The sequence below is a fragment of the Hylobates moloch genome, unplaced genomic scaffold, assembly GCF_009828535.3.
Source record: "Hylobates moloch isolate HMO894 unplaced genomic scaffold, HMol_V3 SCAFFOLD_7, whole genome shotgun sequence".
NCBI lineage: Eukaryota > Metazoa > Chordata > Mammalia > Primates > Hylobatidae > Hylobates > Hylobates moloch.
This window is the reverse complement of record NW_026652282.1, coordinates 90144236-90166538: the sequence shown is the minus strand read 5'-3', so window position 1 is coordinate 90166538 and position 22303 is coordinate 90144236. Positions and strand designations below refer to the sequence as shown.

Here is a 22303-nt window from a genome sequence, read left to right as displayed (position 1 = left end):
TGCGGTGTTTGGTTTTTTGTTCTTGGGATAGTTTACTGAGAATGATGATTTCCAGTTTCATCCATGTCCCTACAAAGGACATGAACTCATCCTTTTTTATGGCTGCATAGTATTCCACGGTGTATATGTGCCACATTTTCTTAATCCAGTCTATCATTGTTGGACATTTGGGTTGGTTCCAAGTCTTTGCTATTGTGAATAGTGCCGCAATAAACATACGTGTGCATGTGTCTTTATAGCAGCATGATTTATAATCCTTTGGGTATATACCCAGTAATGGGATGGCTGGGTCAAATGGTATTTCTAGTTCTAGATCCCTGAGGAATCGCCACACTGACTTCCACAATGGTTGAACTAGTTTACAGTCCCACCAACAGTGTAAAAGTGTTCCTATTTCTCCACATCCTCTCCAGCACCTGTTGTTTCCTGATTTTTTAATGATGGCCATTCTAACTGGTGTGAGATGGTATCTCATTGTGGTTTTGATTTGCATTTCTCTGATGGCCAGTGATGATGAGCATTTTTTCATGTGTTTTTTGGCGGCACAAATGTCTTCTTTTGAGAAGTGTCTGTTCATGTCCTTCGCCCACTTTTTGACGGGGTTGTTTGTTTTTTTCTTGTAAATTTGTTTGAGTTCATTGTAGATTCTGGATATTAGCCCTTTGTCAGATGAGTAGGTTGCAAAAATTTTCTCCCATTCTGTAGGTTGCCTGTTCACTCTGATGGTAGTTTCTTTTGCTGTGCAGAAGCTCTTTAGTTTAATTAGATCCCATTCGTCAATTTTGGCTTTCGTTGCCATTGCTTTTGGTGTTTTAGACATGAAGTCCTTGCCCACGCCTATGTCCTGAATGGTATTGCCTAGGTTTTCTTCTAGGGTTTTTATGGTGTTAGGTCTAACATGTAAGTCTTTAATCCATCTTGAATTAGTTTTTGTATAAGGTGTAAGGAAGGGATCCAGTACCTCCCCTTTTCTACCCAGGGATTCTGACACACACTGGGAGGGGGATGTTCAAGGGATAACAACACTTGAGATAAGGTGTGGCTGTCCATATACCTCTTCTATTTGTGTCCCACTTTATACTGGGGATGACAAATTAGTTGTCCTGACTAGAGAACAGTTCAGAGGCTCGGTGGGAAACTGTGGCAGTTGATTTGTCATGTCTGTCATGGGCAGGAGAGGAGGGCAAGATTTTACCCTGCTAATCCTAACTCTGCTTTCGATGCCTCTGATTCAGCAGCTACATAGTTATCTCCTATGAGGGCCTGCAAGGCTGGACATGAGAAGTATCCCTCTCCACACCCTAATCCCCACTCAGAGCGACCCCAAGGCCAGGTGGCTATGGGAAGGAAGCCTAACAATGTACTTTGAAAAATGGGGCGTCTGTAGCTGGATACATCTGAGATAGAGTTGTAGCTCTACCACTTACTAGCTGTAGGACATCTGAGCCTCAATTTCCTCATCTAAAAATTGGGGTGGTAATACCATTTTCCAGGGTCATCGTGAGGATTGAGTGAGATAATACATGTGTATAACATGCCTTGGACAATGTGTGGTACAGTGTGAGTAGCTGATGTTATCATTAGCTGCACCACACTCACCTTTTATGCTCTGTCTCTCTCAGGAGCTCCAGGGCAGCAAGGCCCCTTCGGGATGCCTGGAATGCCTGGCCAGAGCGTGAGAGTGGGCTACACGTTGGTAAAGCACAGCCAGTCGGAACAGGTGCCCCTGTGTCCCATCGGGATGAGCCAGCTGTGGGTGGGATACAGCTTACTGTTTGTGGAGGGGCAAGAGAAAGCCCACAACCAGGACCTGGGTAGGTACCAGCTCTGACAGCCAGCCCTGGTCACCTGTCCCCACAAACACCAACAGCCAACCCCTCTCTTCTCCTAGCTCTTTCTAGGTCCACTGTTGTGTAGTGAGTTACAAGCATCAGCTCTGGAGTCAGGTGGATCTGTGTTCAAATCCTAGCTCTATCACTTACTAACTGTGTACACTGCATTAGTTATTCAACCTCTCTAGGCTTTGGCTTCCTCCTTAATGGAACAAAGCTAATTCTAGTACCTATCACACAGGCTGGTGGAAAGATTGCATGAATCAATCACCCAATGTACATTGCTCAGAGCAACATTTGGCATTTAAGCATCCATTAAATATTAGCAGTTAGTAGTAGTAATAATAATAATATGACCTGCAGGGCAATGATGATTACCTGAGAATTAATTGTGTTGTCTGCAGGTGTGCTAAATCTTAAAAGCAGACTCAGTCTATTAAATGCTGTTTCGTTCAAAGCAGATTAATTAGGGCAGAATTATACAGCTTATAAAAAGATTCTTGTTATTATCAAATTTCCCTGGTGCATTTAAAATAGAATTTGATCAACACACTTTGGCACATGTACAATGTTACAGGATTGGAAGGAGAGGGCTGCCTCAGTCTGGTGCAAGTGGTTGGATGTAAACCCAAACCACCATCTCGTCAAAGCCCCTCAGCCAGACCTCCCCTGCCCTTGCCCACTTTCTCTCCTTCCAGGCTTTGCTGGCTCCTGTCTGCCCCGCTTCAGCACCATGCCCTTCATCTACTGCAACATCAACGAGGTGTGCCACTATGCCAGGCGCAATGATAAATCTTACTGGCTCTCCACTACCGCCCCTATCCCCATGATGCCTGTCAGCCAGACCCAGATTCCCCAGTACATCAGCCGCTGCTCTGTGTGTGAGGCACCCTCGCAAGCCATTGCTGTGCACAGCCAGGACATCACCATCCCGCAGTGCCCCCTGGGCTGGCGCAGCCTCTGGATTGGGTACTCTTTCCTCATGGTAAGGTCCTGCACTGTCCCCTCCCCCAGTTGGAGGCAAAGGGTCCCTTGGACTGGTTCCCAGGCTCAAGGGACACCAGGTAGAAAGCATAGAGTTTGAAAAGAAGAGAAATGCTTGGACTGGGCTTGGCTAAAGAATGGAGAACCCAGTTCTGCATGAATGGCAGGTAGTTATGGGTGTAGGGGAAAGACAGCAGTTTGCACCCAGTGGTTCAGGGGCTAGAATATCTGTGAGTCACAGGTCAATGCCCCGCAGTCTCCATGCCCGCTTCAGTTATGCCACACCCAAGGGAAGAGCAAAACACACTAAGATCTGGGAGGACAGTGAGGGAGAGGCTGTCACCACTCGGGGCCAGGACACAGTCTCACTAATCAGCCCAGCCATGGCACTGTCCCCTCTTCTCTCCACCCTGCCAGATCCCTCTGGCCTCTGCCATCTCCTCCCAAAAGGCTTTGATGAGTGCATGCTGTGTTTATATGTCCTTGCTGGTATTTTTGCTGCCTCTCCATTTCGGTGCGAAGGCAGCGGCCAGCCATGCTGTGTATCTTGCTAAGAAAAAGAATATCTGCAGGCCAGAAGAGGCATCAAGTCCCTCACATAACATCCTGTGAATACCTGGGGATGTTTCTTCAAATAAAAGTTCAGGTTTAGGGTCAGGACATCCCCCAGGGAAAATCACTGTGGCACCCATTGAAGTACTCTGCCTTGCCAGAGCTTCTCTGTTGAATTGCCAAGGGTGAGATGGTGAGAGAGTGTCTTTAAAAAGTGGCCAAAGCTGCAGGCTCCCCAACATTAGCGTACCTACCTGGGGAAAGGTACTTTTCCTTGTTATGCTCTGTCTTTGGACATTGGACAGTTTATCCCAATGTAATACAGAATCACCTCACCTGTCCTTCTGTCCTGTCCACCACCCTGACCGGGAAATAAGAAGAGGCCCCTGAGCTTCCACAGGAAATGGTACAAACGCTGTGTACTAAATCTCATGTGCCCTGCTTATGGGAGGGCTCTTGGCCCTTATTCAGAATCTCTTTACTCTTCCTTTACACATTAATTCTAACATACTAGAATATTATTCCTGAAGATATGTACGGGTGAGAAGTTGGGCTGCCTAGCAAGACATCTTGAAGCAATGAGACATACCTATTAAAAAGGAGAAAATAATTCAAAGGAGGCCCAAGGATTCTACGGGCTGTACCCCTTGGTATGGGGCTCTTGCATAATCATCCCCCACAAAAACTGACATTCACAATGCCGAGCCTGATTCATCTGCAAAGTTTAAAATAACCTACTGTCTGCTACTTAGTAAAGCAGGAAAATGTGGTGTGCGTTTTAGAAAGCTTTTGATTCTCAGGGTCAAAGTGAGGAAAATTTTGATGCTTCAGTTGTCAGGAAAGGTCACCTGAAAGGTCCCATGGAGACTCTCACTCTTGCAAAGTTCTGCAAAGTAAGGAGTCCCTGTGTGCCAACTTGGGCATTTGTCTCATTGGCCATTTGCTGACACGGTTGTGTATTAGGCCTCTTCTCTATCTCCTTGTGGTCCAGATGATAGCCCAGCTAAAGCGAAGAGAGGCAGGCAGGAGTGTGGAGAGACAGGAGCTGCCGTCTATGGGAATAGTAACTGAAGACCACCAGCTCATGTGTAGCCCTGAAACTGAATACTGAGGGAGCCCTCGAGGTGAGGGCCAGGGCATTTGGGCCAAATACAACAAATTAAGGAGAACTTCAGTAGGTTTTGGACTGTCCTCCTTTCCCTTCTTAGAGTACAATGCATGGTTGAGAGAGGGCTCTGAGAACTGCAGTCCAGAAGCCTATTGAATTTTCCTTCACTCAGCTTTTCTCAGATCCATTTGTCTGAGGAAATGTTGCAAGGGGGTACCTAACACACCTCTGAACCCAGTGGGACAGTAGCAGTTTGGGAATTGCTGCTTGACATGTAGTCATTGCCCACATAATGGGTTAGGAGGGCATTAGGGAGCTTGGAGGGGGGCACTCTTGGCCCTGAAAGCTGCTATGAGGGAGGACAAGCAGCCCCTGCCCCTAAAACACAGCTCTTGGTATGCTGGCTTGAAGTAGGGGCTGAGACAAGGAACCAGGGCTTAGGAATGGAGCTCATGTGCCCCTGTAGCAGCGGAGCACCCATCCCTTCCCCACACCAACCCTTGGCAGGCACAGCTCACGCACTAATCTCCTGTCTGTTTCAGCACACTGCCGCTGGTGCCGAGGGTGGAGGCCAGTCCCTGGTCTCACCTGGCTCCTGCCTAGAGGACTTTCGGGCCACTCCTTTCATCGAGTGCAGTGGTGCCCGAGGCACCTGCCACTACTTTGCAAACAAGTACAGTTTCTGGTTGACCACAGTGGAGGAGAGGCAGCAGTTTGGGGAGTTGCCTGTGTCTGAAACGCTGAAAGCTGGGCAGCTCCACACGCGAGTCAGTCGCTGCCAGGTGTGTATGAAAAGCCTGTAGGGTGGCACCTGCCACTCTGCCCCTTGCCCTCCCCTGCCCCTCACAACAGTCACCTCACAAACCTGAATGGTCTGAAGAAGGAAGGCCTGAGCCCCTTTGCCTATCTGTCAAGTTGTACATTGGAGTCTCATTTGGGCTAGACTACCAGACACTCGTCACCCCAGCCCTTGGGTCCACAGAGATGAGCCCACCCTGCTGAGATCTGCTGTCCCGTTTCTGTCAAGCTGGTGCTACTGTTTGATTTGGATGATTGTGTGACTATTCACGGCTACCTCAGAAAGATTTGATGGGCCACCGCTGTCTTAGACTGCTAGCTTTCTCCTCACTGTCTTGATCGGAAAGCTCTTCCTAATCGCTCATCAGTCATTTCTTCATGTACAGAGGTCAGCACACATTATTTGGCTTAAACCAGAACCCAGTGTTTCCACACTTAAATTGTCTAACCGAACATTCATGGATGGCTCAAGTCTGCACAGGGCAAGTCCTCACTCTTCAAGGAGGCCCACTGTGTCTAGGGCAGGCAAGAGAATTGAAATGAGGTGCCACCCAGTAGCCCAGGGTGAGCTTTAGCTCTCTCTAGGATGAGCAAGACTGGGCCCCATACGGCTTAGGGAGGCTTGAAGGCCAGCAGCTGGGTTGGGGGTGGTGGTCATTAATGGCATATGGTCCTAGACAAACCATCTCCTCCTTGCCGGCTCCCCCTCCAGCCAGAGACAGAGGACGTGGCCTAGTTCAAAGTAAAGCAGAGGATGCAACAAATGTGGCCAAGCCTATCAAAGGAAATGAGAATGACAGCCTTTTTTCCTGGGCCAGGAGTAGAGGGGTGGGTGCATAAGGATGTGTGAGTTTTGCTTTTGACTCCAGGAACAAAAAGGTAAATCCCACATCCCAATTTCTCGGAAGTCCCTGTTTATTCCAAATGCCATCCAGATGTGTGCAATGTGGCAAACTGAAGCCACAGTGTTGGTTTCCTTGTATTCTGAAGATGTTAAAGACTTTCTGTTAAATGGTTATCCAATTGCTCTTTCACAGGTAGCCTATTAAACTATTTTAATATGTTTTTTTAAACCTCATAAAAATCTAGCACACTCTTCTCTTGAGCAGTTAGCAGACCTAAAGCAAGCCTGAATTGGCTATGCAGTACATTGTATTCTGTTTGGGAGAATTTGTTTTAGCCATTTTCTTTAATTACCAGTTTTCCAGAACACTCTTAGCTGTGTTGACATGAGGCAATTCCTTCCAGGTGATTCTGTTTCCTTAAGTATTATATAAACTGTGCCAATACAGACAAAGCATAATCAGTATAATCTGAATTACTGTTATCTTCACCTCCTGAGTAATAAGCATGGTGTCAGTTTTGTACATAGCAAATAAAATAAATGAAATCTGATCATGTGACTCTTTTGATGTTCTTTTATGAAAACTTTTCTAATGTCCATCTCACTGCAATTTATGAGTCCCTCTCAGAGCCTGAGAGGTTTCTGTGACTGCCAAGTTGAACTCTATAACAAAACACTGAGGCAGGAAAAAATTAGAAGATGATCAAAGTCAAAGGGCTGAAACAGTCCTCTAATAGTCAACAAACCCATAAGCTGCTTCAAGATAAGGCCATGCCTGCTTTTATCCCTGTCACACGCTAGAGTTCAACATATCAAAGCATGATGTAGGTTGATAAAAATAAATAAATTTTTTGAATAAAAAAAGAGTTCAAGAAAGGCATTGTCACACTTCTGTGGCCTTAGGATCATTTGTAGATAAAACAAAAGTAGAGAATGTTAAAGTCATTAAAATCAAATCCAAGCTGTGTGTGTATGAGTGTGTGTGTGTGTGTGTGTGTGCATATATTTATACATGTATAAAATACATCCTCTGAGAGGATAAACAAGAAATTAATACCATTAGGAATTTCCAAGGGAGGGAACTGACCTATCAGAGAGAGACAAGTCACTGAATATCATTTTACATCGTTTGAATTTTGAACCATTGGAATATACTGGGGAAAAAAGAAAAACATGGAATCTAAGGAAACAAGCAGATTGGTTTGGTGCTAGCTTCCACTTGCTGGCCTTCCTAGGGACTTGATTAAGGATGGGGGTGAAATGCAGGCAAGTTAAGGGAGCAAGGAAAGGAAAATGGGAAGGTATTGCTGGGGCTTGAGGTTCATCCTCACGGGAAAGTGGTTAGCAAAGCTAATTTGATGAATACGTGCTTTAAAACCTATTATGTTGCTAGTCCTCAAATGGTTTGGAATTGTATATGATGCACAGATTAAATGTGTAATTCACCACGTGAATAATTCTAAATATGGCTGTCAACCAAGTAGCGTATACTTCAAACACAATTTATTTTTAATTTATCAAACAAAAATCAACAATTTAAGTCACTGATTGGCAAGCTACAGCCTGCAGGCCAAACCCAGCCCTCCACCTGTTTTTGTAAATAAAGTTTTCTTGGATTACAGCCACGCTCATTTACATGCATATTGTCTATTGCTGCTTTTGCATGTCAACAGCAGAGCTGAGTAGATGTGACAGAGGCCGCGTGGCCTGCAAAGCCCAAAATATTTACCGTCTGGCCCTTTACAGAAAAAGTTTGCTGACCCCTGATTTAAGTGATCATGATTTAAGGACAGGGTGATATCTGACAAAAGTATCAGTAAGAATGGGGACAGTGACCCATCAAATAGTAAGACTCCCGCAAATAGAAGGGAGATCAAGAAGTGTATATTTGACATCGTTTCTCTGACAAACGTTTTGATATAAATTATAATTACTTCAACTACACAATCAAATAATTTAACAAGAACCTTTTCCTCCCTGATTCAGTCACTTTATTATTTGAGCAAGAGAACAGATTGCTGCTTAGTATTTAGTCGAAAAGAGGTCACATCTGAAAGGGTGAAGAACAGCTTGACTATCTCTTATCTGCTGGTGCTTGAAGCAAGCTGAGAGTTGCTGTCTGTCTTCCAGATATCCATTTCCTCATTGCAGCAGCTGAAGACTTGCTGTAGCCATATAAGACAAGCTGGGAAGCAATGAACTCCTCATCTCTCTGCTCCTAGGATCCACGATTGTTCTATTTCTTTCTGGGGAAGGGTTACCGTCATTTGTTTTGTTTTGTTTTTCTGAGAAACAGTGATTGGCTCAGTCATGATTGCTATTGAGTTTGTATGCTATTGGCATATCAGGCACTTGCTGACTAGAAAAGTTTTATGTAAAAAGTTCATGTTTTTATGGTGCCAGATGGAAGACAGACCTTCAAGTTGAGTTCCCAGGATTCTACACACTCAGAATCTCAAAATCTTCCTCCAGATCAAACTCCTCCAGTTGCTCAGTAGAGTCAATGAATTCTATCAGAATACGGAAATGAGAAAGAAGAAAAGCTTGACACTTGGGTTGAAGTGGTCAATCAATACTTTACTCAGTAGTTAAGACTAAGCATTTTTAATTGCTTTACTAAAGAAAGACTTGTGTGGAGGAGACTTACAATTAGAACTACTGCCAAGTATTAGAAATTATCTATAAAGACTCAAAATAGCCAGACTTGTTACATAAACCTAACGACGGTGATGTGGCCAAGGCTCTGAAAGCCCTTCAAGATACCTTTGAATTATCAATGGCCTCAATTTGCTATTCTGAACCAGACCATGAAAAAGCAATCCTAGTCATCTTGATTTTGCATAGAACTTTTGCAATGAGCTCATTTTCTTCTTTTCTCATTCTTTGAAATTGGTAAGTATCAAGTCGTCGGAAGATTAAAATAACCAGAAGCGTCATTTTTTTATTACTCCAGCTGAGTAGAAATTTTACTGTCCACAGAAAGCATGGGCCACAATTCCTTCTTTCTCATAAAACAATTGCTATACGTGGGTCTGCTAGCTGAGAGCCATTGAACAACAGCTTACCTGCCCCAGTGGTTGTCACTTCTGGCTTGGCTGGAGGTACAAAGGGAGGCCAGTGTGATGGATGTTTCTGAACTAATTCAAACATCCTTAAATTCTCCTTTAGAATTTCCTGGGGAGATAACGAAACAGTTTTAAATACTTCAGAGTCACAATATTTCTAATTGGCAATCTTTGACCCCAAACCCTGAGACAGTGGTCTGCTGGTTGCCAGGTGAAAACAGGGGCCTAGAAAATACATGCATCCTCTACTTGAACCATCTGAAGACCCAGCCATCTTCAATTCTAGATACTGTTTGGCCAGGAAGGAAGGACACTGGGGGGAGTATCTGATGAAGGCCAGCACTCACTGCCTATTCTCCATCATGAGGCATAATTCCTGTGCCAGATGCATGGGTCCAGCTCACTTTAGGGGTGACATGTTCCTGAAGCATTGGCTCCAAAGAAATGTCAGTTAGTCAAATTAAATCTGCCCCAAGAGACTATTGCTACATATTGGCATGGTTTCAGAGGCAGTCCAACATGTATGGTATATATCCTAATTTACATGGCATAGTCTTAGCTAGGCACGGTGGCTCACACCTGTAATCCTAGCACTTTGGGAGGCCGAGGTTGGCAGATCACCTGTGGTCAGGAGTTCAAGACCAGCCTGGCCAATGTGGTGAAACCCTGTCTCTACTACAAATACAAAAATTAGCTGGGTGTGGTGGTGGGCGTCTGTAATCCCAGCTACTCGGGAGGCTGAGGGAGGACAATTGCTTGAACCTGGAGCCGGAGGATGCAGTGCACCCAGATCCCGCCACTGCACTCCAGCCTGGGTGACGGAGCGAGACTTTGTCTCAAAAAATATAAAATAAAATAAAATAAAATAAAATAAAAGGCATAGTCTTATCAGAAAATTCTCATTCCACCTTTAAATGTGACATAAATACACTTTTGCTGCATTCTAAAATGTTAAGTATTGCCTTTAGAAAATAATTCTCTATTAATGAGATAAAACATTGGGTTTCATCACTAAAAATATCACTCCCTTGACATGCTAAGCATATTTCAAACCAAAATTTTTGTTCAGTTCCCCCGAAGTTATGCACAATTCCCCACACCTGATAGTTTCTTTGTTGCCTTAGTTCCTTTCTCTTGCAGTAAAGTCGTATCAGAGTAGGATTTTTTTTACTATGAAAAACAACCTTGAAAAGGAATAAAATTGAGTAACTTCATTTTTCAGACTAAGAAAAACATACAGCTTTACCTTCTGAACAAGGCTACACCAGTTATCAAAGTCTTTTTCTTCTTTGCAGAAAAATCCCTTGGGGGAAAGCAAAAGAACACGACTTAGAATTACCCTTGGTATTGCACAATGGAGCTGTTGGCCCAGAATTAGGATGTGGGCCAGTCTCTGTGGATGTGACTTCTCAGCAATAAAGGAGGAAGACTGCCTGGGCTCTTCTCTCATCACTCATTGCCTTACTCAGACATACACATCACTCTCTCAGTCTTGCTCTCATTCTCACCCTTGCTCTCTGTCCCTTTCCCTCTTTCCTCATGCTGCGAGATATTTTAACTTGAAGATCATCTTCAAAGTGTAGGGTTAATTCCATTACTTTCAGTGTACAAATATACACATCTCCAAAGAACATTCAATTAAGCCAACAAACAACAGCCAAATAGTACTTTTAGCTAGAGGCAATACTTAAGAAGATGGCATTGACCTTCAGGAAATTATCTATCAGAATAGAGAGAACCATCAGTCTGTGCTTTCTCAACCTCAAAGCCATCCCAGAGTAGTGAAAGAATGGTTCACGGCCAGGCGCGGTGGCTCACGCTTGTAATCCCAGCACTTTGGGAGGCTGAGGCGGGCGGATCACGAGGTCAGGAGATCGAGACCACGGTGAAACCCCGTCTCTACTAAAAATACAAAAAAATTAGCCGGGCGTGGTGGCAGGCGCCTGTAGTCCCAGCTACTCGGAGAGGCTGAGGCAGGAGAATGGCGTGAACCCGGGAGGCGGAGCTTGCAGTGAGCCGAGATTGCGCCACTGCACTCCAGCCCGGGCGACAGAGCGAGACTCCGTCTCAAAAAAAAAAAAAAAAAAAAAAAAGAATGGTTCACAAGAGGAGGCCTTGCAGCTCCTGGTCACTGGTATACTGACAATTGGATTAAACTGGAGGAGAGGATGCAGACAGGCCTCAGAACCACTGGGTACTTCACAGGCAGATGCCCCTTCAGTGTGTGTAGACACCAACCATACTTCTGGGAGAAAATCCTGCAGCTTCCTCGATTGTGTGCACCCAGGGCATCTTGCTCCCTTATCTCTCCCTAGTGATATCCCATCTTCCTCCCTGTGCCTGGGTAGCAATAATTTGAGGACAAGAAGGAAACGGGGGAAGATGATAGTAACTAACATTTATAGAATGCTTACAATGTGCCAGGCCCAGTGCTAAGTGCCTTACATGCATCGTACCTCATACAACCCCATAAGGAAGGAACTATTGTTTTCCTCATTTTAGAGATGAGAAGACCGAGGCTCAGAAAGATTAAGTGACTCCTCCTAAGTGCGTAGTTAGTGATACGGTTTGGCTGTGTCCTCACCCAAATCTCATCTTGAATTGTAATAATCCCCACGTGTCAAGGGTGGGACCAGGTAGAGATAACTGAATCATAGGGGTGGTTTCCCCAATACCGTCCTTGTGGTAGTGAATAAGTCTTATGAGATCTGATGGTTTTATACATGAGAGTTCCCCTGCATAAGCTCTCTTGCCTGCCACCACGTAAGACATCCCTTTGCTCTTCCTTCATCTTCCACCATGATTAGGAGTCCTCTCCAGCCATGTGGAACTGTGAGTTAACTCAACATCTTTCCTTTATAAATTATCCAGCCTCGGGTATGTCTTTATTAGCAGTGGGAGAACAGAGTAATACAGTTAGTAAGTGGCAGAGCCAAGATTCCAACTGGAGCAGTTTGGCTCCAGGGTCCATTCCTTCCCCACTACACTCTACTGCCTCTAATGGGGATTGTGAGCAAACATACTCTTGCCTCCCTACCTAGCAATCTGGATAACTCCCAGGGAACCAATCTGTACACATCGTTATCTCGTGGCCCACCCAACCCACGAATACCCACCAATGCAACTGAAGGATCCAGGTTCAGGATGTTCATTCGCTGTGGAGACTGCAGGCAGTGGAAAGTCTGGTCATTAACCGTTCCATTCTCTTCAGTGTCGACAAAGGCCTGGGTTGTGTGAGGGTCCAAGAAGATGAGCTCATCACCTGTTTTGAAGGAGATATGCTTAACCTTCAAAGGACTACCGGTCCAGGCCCCACTGCTGTCATTGGGAGGAGGCACTCTGGTTCTCTTAACCCCTCCCTTGGTGACAATGAGAATGGAATGACAGAAAGCCTGAAGCCAGGGTGAGCATGCTTAAAGGAAGCCACTTGTGCCCAAATCTTATCATTCAATGAGAAGATGTGCCCTAGCATTTACATCTCCTCAAAGTCCAAGTCCGAAAATGGAAAGTGACAGGTTTGAGAAAATGTGGGAATGAGAGACCACAGATGGCATGGCAGGCTCTGTGAGCAGCAGTAGCAAAGAGGCGGTAGGTGGAGTCACCAGGTTGCGGGCCCAGGTACCATTAGGGAGCTTTCTGCCTCTTTTGACATTGGAAAGCATCTCAGGCTAGACTGCTGGTTCTCAGCCCCACGCTCAGAAAGCACCTCTGGTAAGGGAGGAGGTTCTGACCTTCAAAAGAAATGCTGACTTTTTATGCAATGGGAATGCTGACTCTTTATGGATGAGAAACCAGTGAGCTGACTTCTGGTCCTGATTAGCTAGCAAGTTAGTACTTATTAGTTAGCAAGTTAGTAAGTTCCTGTCAGAAAGCACTGCCTTTGTCACATTAACATCAGTACAGATACAGCTCACTGGGAAAATTCACTTTGAGATGACTGACCTTGACACAAGAGATATAAGCTTTGCTTCATTAAATCGAAAAAGTCTAGGCCCAAAATAACATGGGAGGAGTTTAGGATAATAAAATTTCTGCTTTGACCTGATATTCAAAGGGCTGAGAGTCCCTCTAATGTTCATCAGCCACAGGCTAAGGAGGCAAAAGTGCCTAAGAGGTACCCCAGCCTCACTGTCCAGGCCTGAGGGCCGTCTGGTTCTCTGTGTGCTCAGCTACATCAGGCGAGCAAGGAGAGAGCTATCTGCTGCCAAAGACTGGGGTAGGGAGGGATGCCCCAAAGACTCCCTCTGGTATCCAGGATTGTGTTGGGCACATCTACATGTTTCTGTTGGCAAAGAATATGTTTATTTCTGAAGTCTCATGAAAAGTTTAACATTTTTCTATCATAAGCCAAGGACAAACCACTTAATTCACTCTGTCTTAATTTTCTTGTTTTTAAACTAGGGTCATTGGGCCTGTTCTAGTTGCCTCATGGTATATTACAAGGACCAGAAGATTTCACCTCTGTGAAATGCTTAAAACACAATACAAATAGAAAGTGGCCAGAGAAATATTTTACTGCAAATCAACAGTATTTTCCTACAAATGTATGTAAGAGTATATAGAAATCAATCCCCCCCATATGACTTGCTTTATGAAAGTCAAGGTAGATATTTTTCCCCTAGACCACAGGTGGGCAAGATCAGTGATACTGAAAAAGCCTCAGATTACACTAAAGAGCAACCAAGATGGCTAGAAGGAAGCCTACCTAAGACCACAGAAAGGTCTGAGGGAAAGGAAGTTGTAGGCAAGAAAACAGAAAGCCAAAACAGGGTTAGAACTGAGTCATCTAATGGGATGTTTGGAGTTAAGGTGTTGGGAATAATAACATCTTCTCTGACTCTGACCGGGACCTTTTCCCATGGGTGGTGTGTGTGTGTGTGCGTGTGTGTGTGTGTGCGTGTGTGGATGTGCATGGAGTGGAGCTTTACAAGCTGCATCATTTTTTTTTTTTTTGAGACAGGGTCTCCCTCTGTGTGATGGTTAATACTGAGTGGCAACTTGACTGGATTGAAGGATGCAAAGTATTGATCCCAGGTGTGTCTGCAAGGGTGTTGCCAAAGAAGATTAACATTTGAGTCAGTGAGCTGGGAAAGGCAGAACTGTCCTTAATCTGGGTGGGCACAATCTAACCAGCTGCCAGGGTGGCAGGCAGAAAAATGTGAAAAAGAGAGACAGCCCTAGCCTCCCAGCCTACATCTTTCTCCCATGCTGGATGCTTCCTGCCCTCAAACATTGGACTCCAAGTTCTTCAGTTTTAGAACTCAGACTGGCTGTCCTTGTGCCTCAGCCTGCAAATGGCAAATGGCCTATTGTGGGACCTTGTGATCATGTGAGTTAATACTTAATAAACTCATATATATATATATTCCATTAGTTCTGTCCCTCTAGAGAATCCTGACTGATACAGATTTTGGTACCAGGAGTTGTTCTAGAGGAACAGAATATTAAGGATGGAGTTCTTTCATTGGTTTTGGGGTTTCTAGAGTTGGCTATTTAATATGATTAGACCCCAAAATGCTAAGGACTGTACTTCTAACAGTATAGGGAACACTGATAGTCCTTGGTGTGAACTGTTTAGAGAGTTATGCAAAATAAATGCATTTGGCACACCTGAATCATTGCTCGTGAGAGGCAAGGAGTTCAGTGACTATATATAATACAATTGACCATACGTGGAAAACCAAGGAACATAATGAAGCTGTTTGGTTGCTCCTAAGTTCAGTGGACAAAGTGATGAAAGAAAATGATGAACTCAGGGATTCTAGCTCCAGGCTTCAGAAGCAGATATTGAACCTAAAATCTGCTAAGATTGCCCTAAGTGAGAGTCTTATCTCCTGTAGAGAAGAGCTGAAATCGTGGAAAAACAGACACAAGCTCTTATCATGAGAGTGACTGGCCTCCAACAAAAGGTGCATGCACAGCCTCGCCAGGTGTCTACTGTTAAAGTGAGGGCATTGATTGGAAAAGAATGGGACCCTGCAACTTGGAATGGGAATGTGTGGGAGGACCCTGATGAAGCTGGGGACACTGAGGTTGTAAACTCTGATGAACTTTCTTTGCCGGAAGAAACAGCTTCCCCATCTCCAGTAGTGGCAACATCCCCTCCCCAGCCCATGCTGTCATCAGCCTTTTCACCTTTGACTGAGGAGATAAACCCTGTGCTGCCTGAAGCAACAGTGATGGCCTCCTCTGAGGCAGTTGCCAGGCAAGATAATGTTGATTCTCCTCAGGAGCCACCCCCAACACCCCTGTTTGCTTCCAGACTTTAAATAAAGTCCTGGTGGGCTCCTGGAGGTGAGGTTGAGAGTGTGACCCATGAGGAGGTGCACTATACTCGAAAAGAACTGCTTGAGTTTTCTAATTTACATACAGAAACCTGGAGAACAGGCATGGGCATGGATATTAAGGGTGTGCGATAATGGTGGAACGAACACAGAGTTGGATCAGGCTGAATTTATTGATTTGGGCCCACTCTGTTAGAGATTCTGCATTTAATGTTGCAGCTCGGGGAGTTAAAAAAGGTTCTAATAGCTTATTTGCTTGGTTAGCTGAAATATGGATTAAAAGATGGCCCACTGTGAATGAGATGGAAATGCCTGATCTCCCTTGGTTTTATGTAGTGGAAGGGATCCAAAGGCTTAGGGAGACTGGGATGGTGGAGTGGATTAGTCACTTCAGACCTACTCATCCCAGCTGGGAGGGTGCAGAAGATATACCCTTGACCAATGCCTTGCAAAATAGATTTGTGAGGGCAGAACATGCATCTTCGAAGAGTACTGTAATTGCTCTTCTCTGTATGTCAGATCTAACAGTGGGAACTGCGTCACTCAACTACAAAATTTAAATATAATGGGAATAATTGGATCCTGAGGTGGCAGGGGCCAAGTGGCAGCACTCAACCATCAAAGGCAAGGTGGGCGTAGCTACCGTAATGGACAGCAGAGGCAAAGCAATAGTCTGACTATTGCTTTCAGACTACTGCAATCAGAATAGTCTGACTCGTGGAGAGCTCTGGCTTTGGCTAATTAATCATGGTGTTCCTAGAAGTGAAATTGATAGGAAGCCTACTGCATTCCTACTTAATTCATATAAGCAGAAAACTTCTAGGTCGAAGACTAATCTGAATTACAGAAACAGAGAATCACAGCCCATCAATCAATTTCCAGACTTGAGCCAGTTTACAGACCCAGAACGCCTTGAATGAAGGGGAGGCCGGGTCCCCTTGAGGAAGGACCTCACTATATTACTGACAATTTATGCAGTGAATTGCTCTCCCATCCTTCCCCAAGGAGACCTCCGGCCTTTTAGCAGGGTAACTGTGCATTGGGGGAAGGGAAATGATCAGACATTTCAGGGCCTACTGGACACTGGCTCTGGGCTGACACTGATTCCAGGGAACCCAAAATATCATTGTGGTCCTCCAGTTAAAGTAGGGGCTTATGGAGGTCAGGTAATTAATGGAGTTTTAGCTCAGGTGCGACTTACAATGGGCCCAATGGGTCCCCAGACTCATCCCGTGGTACTTTCCCCAGTGCCAGAATGCATAAGTGGCATAGACATACTTAGCAGCTGGTAGAACCCCTACATTGGCTCCCTGACTGGTAGGGTGAGGACTATTACAGTGAGAAAGGCCAAATGGAAGCCATTAGAGCTTCCTCTACCTAGGAAAATAGTAAATAAAAAACAATATTGCATCCCTGGAGGGATTGCAGAGATTAGTGCCACCATCAAGGACCTGAAAGACCCAGAGGTGGTGATTCCCACCACATCCCAGGTCAACTCTTCCATTTGGCCTGTGCAGAAGACAGATGGATCTTGGAGAATGACAGTGGATTATTGTAAGCTTAACCAAGTGGTGACTCCAACTGCAGCTGCTGTACCAGATGTGGCTTCATTGCTCGAGCAAATTAACACATCTCCTGGTACCTGGTATGCAGCTATTGACTTGGCAAATGCCTTTTTGTCCATTCCTGTCCATGAGGCCCACCAGAAGCAATTTGCCTTCAGCTGGCAAGGCCAGCAATATATCTTTACTGTCCTACCTCAGGGGTATATGAACTCTCCATCTTTGTGTCATAATCTTATTTGGAGAGACCTTGATCGCTTTTCACTTCCACACTGGTCCATTACATTGATGACATTGTGCTGACTGGATCCAGTGAGCAAAAAGTAGCAAACACACTGGACTTATTGGTAAGAGAGATAATATACTTTGCGAAGTCTCTGGAACAGGACAACTATTTAGAAAATGGCAATTTGCATCTCTTCCCTCCCTTCAGACATTCTGCCAATCTGGACCACTCAACCTCAAACAGTAAGGGTGTGAGTCAGAAAAGGGGAGTCAGAGGGACTTAAAGCCCTCAAGTGAAGTTTGCACAAAGGACTTATAAAAGTTAACAGGCAAATGGGCACTATGTGAACCTCTGTCTTGGGGTATTAAAGAACTGAGGATTGCCCACATCTTTTTAATGAGTAGTCAAACTTCACAGAAGCTACCCTGACCCGGTGGCCTCAAGAAACAGGAGGGCTACACCATCTTGGAGAAATTCTCTGTAGGTAACTTGGGATACGGAGGCCAGGGCACCCAGGAATCACATACACTATTCACTGAGATTCCTCCAAAGTTATTTTCTAATCTGTTTCAAAGTTGTCCTCAAACACTGTTGTGGACTGAATGTTTGTGTCTCCCTAAAATTCATATGTTGAAATCTTAACCCCCAATATGATGGTATTAGGAAGTGGGGTCTTTGGGAGGTGATTTAGTCATGAGGGTGGAGCCCCTATGAATGGATTAGTGCCCTCATAAAAGAGACTCCAGAGAGCTCCTTTGCCTCTTCTGCCATTTGAGGACACAGCAAGAAAACAGCCATCTATGAACCTGGAAGTGGGCTCTCACCAGACACCAAATCTGCCAGTGCCTGGATCTTGGACCTCCAGCCTCCAGAACAGTGAGACATACATTTCTGTTGTTTATAAAGCCACCTAGTCTATACTATTCTGTTATAGCTGCCTGAAGGGACTAAGTCAAGCATGAACAACTGGAAATCTATTTTTTGCAACATTTTATTTGAACCCAAATGCTTAGGAACAGAGGGCATCTGATTTTGCAGAACTCCAAATACTAGGTTTTATACTTAGAAAAATAAAAGCCTTTACAGGCTCCACATTTTCCATTTAGCTGTAATTCTTGGGCTCAACCAATAGATGGCAGCATTAGAGAGAGCAGAGGCAGTTGTGCAATCCCCACGCCCCGCTCCACAACTCCAGCCTAAACAGAGGAAGAAGGGGCTGGCAAAGGAAAGAGGTATTGGGGTAAAGCAAGGTGCAGCCACCTTTCAGTGACTGTCCTATATGCCTGGATCTTTGCTGAACACTTTACTGTAAGATGACAACAGGGCGAGCCAGGCATTAGCCCTATTTTACATAAGAGGAAGCTGAGACTGAATATTGCTATCTTTTTCCTGAAGTCACACAGCTAGCAAGTGGGGAATTGGCATGCAAAGCCACGTGTCTGTTCCCATCCCACCTCACCTCCCTGAATGTCCAAGAGGAGATGTGTTGGGGAGGATGACTAAGGCCATCTCCACCCTGTCCTTTGCAAGTGCCTTCATGCCATTCCCTTGTAACTCCTGTAGCTCTCCTTTGTCTGTCAACCAATCTGACCTCATAACTTTCTTGAGGCCAAGTCTCAGACCACTCCACCCCTGCAACAGGTGTCCTGTACCAAATTTTCCTGGCCACATCATTCTCTAATTCATGCTCTTCAACACTAACCAGGTGTTTAGGCCCTGGGTATGCAAAGTGTGGTCTGTGGACCCGCAGCATCATCAGCACCACCTAGTTAGAAATGCAGAAACTCAGGCCGCACCCAAGACCTACTGAACCTGCACTCCAATAGGCTCTCAAGGTGATTCATGTGCATGCTAAAGCTTCAGAAGCACTAAGCTAGCTTACTTTGTGTACCAAGGACCTCAAATGTCTCCGGTCACAACTAGTGAGTAAAGAGACTGGGTTTCCAGAGGCGCCTTCCTATGCAGGGAATGTTGGGCTGCTTGCTCGGGTCCACATTAACAGGTTAGTGGTTTTAAGGTTTAGCCCCCATTCTCGGGAAAGGGATACTTCTGTCTTTGCCTCCTCCAATTCCCATCCTGTCACAGCTCTGAACAATGAGCCAGCAGGCCCTAATAAGACATATTGGCAAAGCCAAGGGATTGAAATGCCACCACCCTGGGCCCCACAGGCAGGAGAGAGACATGCTGGAGCAATGCTATGACCTTGGGGCTATCCAGTGGGAAAGCAATGGAACCATCTTATCAAGAAGCAAGGAAGTAAAGGCATTGAAATTGGACCTGCTTTCCATCAGGCACACAGAAATATCACTCTCCATCAGTTAGGCTGGAGACAGAAGGAGCTGACCAGAGGCCGCGGCATTCCTGGGCTAGATGGGAACCCACTAACTGGAATTGCCTGGTCTCCCATGCAAACCTTGTCCCCATGCCCTCCCCTAGCCCACAATGACTTACTTGTGATTCCTCCTTTCTTACCTAAGAATCCTATGAAATAATACGCGTTATTTGGTTTTCCTCCTAATGCCCCTAAAGACTGTGGCATCTTAAAACACTCCTGGAGAGAAAGAGAATGCAAGATTCTCAACTCACTTGTGGACTGCTGCTCACGGATCTCTGTGCTGAGATGGCGGTGTGATGGGCAGGCAGCAATGGGCTCAGGGAAAGAAGTGACTTACTTTGAATGCATCAACATAGACAGGATTGATTTGGTTTATGCCCAGGCGAAGGGGCACAATGAGCAGCAGGGGTTTCCAGGCTGAGCAGTAGGCAGAGGTGCCCTTACTCTGGTTTGAAGCAGTCAAAGAATCGGGAGGCCTGTCACCAGCTGTGTCAGCACTCAAGGGAAGGACACGGCACATTTTTTCTAGAAATGGAAGAACAGAACATTGGATAAGTAAGGAGTCTTCAGCCCTAGAAGATACTCCAATATCAAAACTAAGGGGAACCTCACATGCCCCCTACCCTGCCTAGAAGGCCCCCTCCTCTGCCACCAGGGCTCAGCTGACTCCCCGCCTGCGCGAAGCCCAGGCCATTCCTCTAGGGCTCATGCTCTTCATTCTGGCCACTGGGTACTTGTTTAGCTCCCAATAGGGATTCTGGGCTCATTGGAAGAATCTCATTTCTCAAGTCTGCCAGGGCCTTTGAGACAGGGACTGTATCTTTAGGTTGCTCTCACTCCTCAGTGCAGAAATCACATGCCTGGACAAGGGTGAGCCTCCATGAAAGATCTACTGGTGGTTTTATTATATACACTTTGTATTTTCTGCAGGGAAGGAGTGTGGTACCTCACTGAGGAGGAGCAAGGCCCCTCTAATGGTGTTCTCCCTCTCAGAAAGCTGAAAAGAAAGACAATCAGAGCCCTGTGCTCCCCTAAGCTCCCCTGCCCTGGTGGGGAAGACCAGAGAGACCCTCTTGAGCCCCAGAATTCTGAATGGTGAGGGAGGAACTCATCACCCATCAGCTGGGAAGTTAAACAGGCTGGTAACTCACTGATATCTTCAATGACCACTGTGTTATCCATTGAAACATAAACAGCCAAGGAATTCCATTCGTCAAATAAAGCAAGTTTTCTGCAAAGCAATGTATAGTGAAGTCACAATTTGGGAAGATGGAAATATCAGCAGAAAACAGTACAATTTATGCCCAGTGTTCCTAAAGTCACCAAACACTGAGCCACAGAAAAGCTGGTGTTCAGGTCAGCTCTGGCTTCTTTGCCAGAGCTCTGGGATGCTCCATGTCTAGAGACCTTGAGAATGCCACAGAGTCACTGTATCTGAACCTCAAAAAGAAGTTTCTGCTTTACAACCTGGAGAAGTCTCCTTCACAAAATGATGGGACACCTACTGGGGAAAAAAGAAAAGTTACCCATGCATCTGCTCTCAAAATCCCAAGAGACTTTGTTTTCTTAAATAAAAGACATTCTGACTTACTGAATTTTTATTTTACAAAAGGGAAACTGCAAAAAAAACTTTTTAAAAGGAAGCTGTCCGTAAAAAATAGATATTTGTTTGGGATCATAGATAATATGGAGAATATGTTCCAGGTAAACCCAGAGATAGAGACAGTGGGTGGAGGGGAGAGAGAGAGAGAGAGATCACTTCTACTGTTCCCCAACTGCCCTGAGAATGCCTCTCAAGTGACATAGGCTGCAGATTGACTCGGGTGCCAAGCTTTACTGGTCAGCAGCTGAAGAGAGCCACCATGCTGAACTGCAGGACTTTATGGTATATTAGAAAGAAAACCCCTTTAAAAGAGAGATGATCTGAGGTCTGTGTAAAGTACCCTGCCTATTTCTCCCTTTCCTTCTTCTTCCCTTGCCAGTTAAGTGAGGCCAAGTTTAACTTGGCTACTTCTGGGGTGTGTGGGTAAAGCTCAGTCTCACTGGACCAAAGAAAACACATTCTCTCTACCAGGTAGCTCCCAGGAAGAGGTTAACCACCATCACCCTTGTATTTCATTCATTTTAATGTATTATCTTTCCCCAGAATAATAACAATAATATAATAATAATAATAATAATATGCTGTTTTTAATGCTAATGATCATGATGAATTGGAACCCATTTACATTCTTTAAAAAAATCTCCACTAGGCGTGGTGGCTCACGCCTGTAATCCCAGCACTTTGGGAGGTCGAGACGGGCAGATCAGAAGGTCAGAAGTTCGAGACCAGCCTGGCTAACATGGTGAAACTCCATCTCTACTAAAAATACAAAAATTAGCTGGGCGTGGTAGCAGGTACCTGTAATCCCAGCTACTCGGGAGGCTGAGGCAGGAGAATGCTTGACCCTGGGAGGTGGAGGTTGCAGTGAGCCGAGATTGTGCCACTGCACTCCCGCCTGGGCGACAGCGTGAGACTCTGTCTCAAAAAAAAAAAAAAAAAAATCTAGGTTTCCACTTTGTTGTTGGTAACCTTAAAATTTAGAAGAAAGATGCAAATTCTGAGGGGTATTATTTTAACACCAACCATTTCAAGCCGGGTTTTGGGCTCAGCACAGCCATTCTAATCTCCTATACTTTCCACACTACGTTCATACAGTGATTCCTGAAATCC

General features: G+C 45.2%; 2 protein-coding genes across 4 annotated transcripts in view; one reads left to right on the top strand and one right to left on the bottom strand.

The window, feature by feature from the left end:
• Window positions 1-5584, top strand: part of COL4A6 (collagen type IV alpha 6 chain) — a 155472-nt gene extending 149888 nt beyond the window's left edge. Inside the window, exons 37-39 of the mRNA XM_058441339.1 lie at window positions 1623-1814; window positions 2531-2817; window positions 5019-5584. Of these exons, the coding sequence (XP_058297322.1) occupies window positions 1623-1814; window positions 2531-2817; window positions 5019-5279 (740 nt within the window). The 3' untranslated portion in view covers window positions 5280-5584. The remainder of the gene's footprint in view (window positions 1-1622; window positions 1815-2530; window positions 2818-5018) is intronic.
• A 2015-nt stretch (window positions 5585-7599) lies between these two features.
• Window positions 7600-22303, bottom strand: part of ATG4A (autophagy related 4A cysteine peptidase) — a 59815-nt gene continuing 45111 nt past the window's right edge. Inside the window, exons 7-13 of one of the 3 annotated variants that reach the window (XM_032757440.2) lie at window positions 20742-20821; window positions 19928-20115; window positions 19728-19806; window positions 12300-12445; window positions 10430-10486; window positions 9184-9292; window positions 7600-8628 (exon numbers count right to left, since the gene is read on the bottom strand). In XM_032757440.2, the coding sequence (XP_032613331.1) occupies window positions 8558-8628; window positions 9184-9292; window positions 10430-10486; window positions 12300-12445; window positions 19728-19806; window positions 19928-20115; window positions 20742-20821 (730 nt within the window). In that variant the 3' untranslated portion in view covers window positions 7600-8557. Of the gene's footprint in view, window positions 8629-9183; window positions 9293-10283; window positions 10368-10429; window positions 10487-11334; window positions 12067-12299; window positions 12446-19727; window positions 19807-19927; window positions 20116-20741; window positions 20822-22303 lie in introns of those variants that run through there. The other 2 variants (XM_058441617.1, XM_058441618.1) reach the window with 2 other exon arrangements.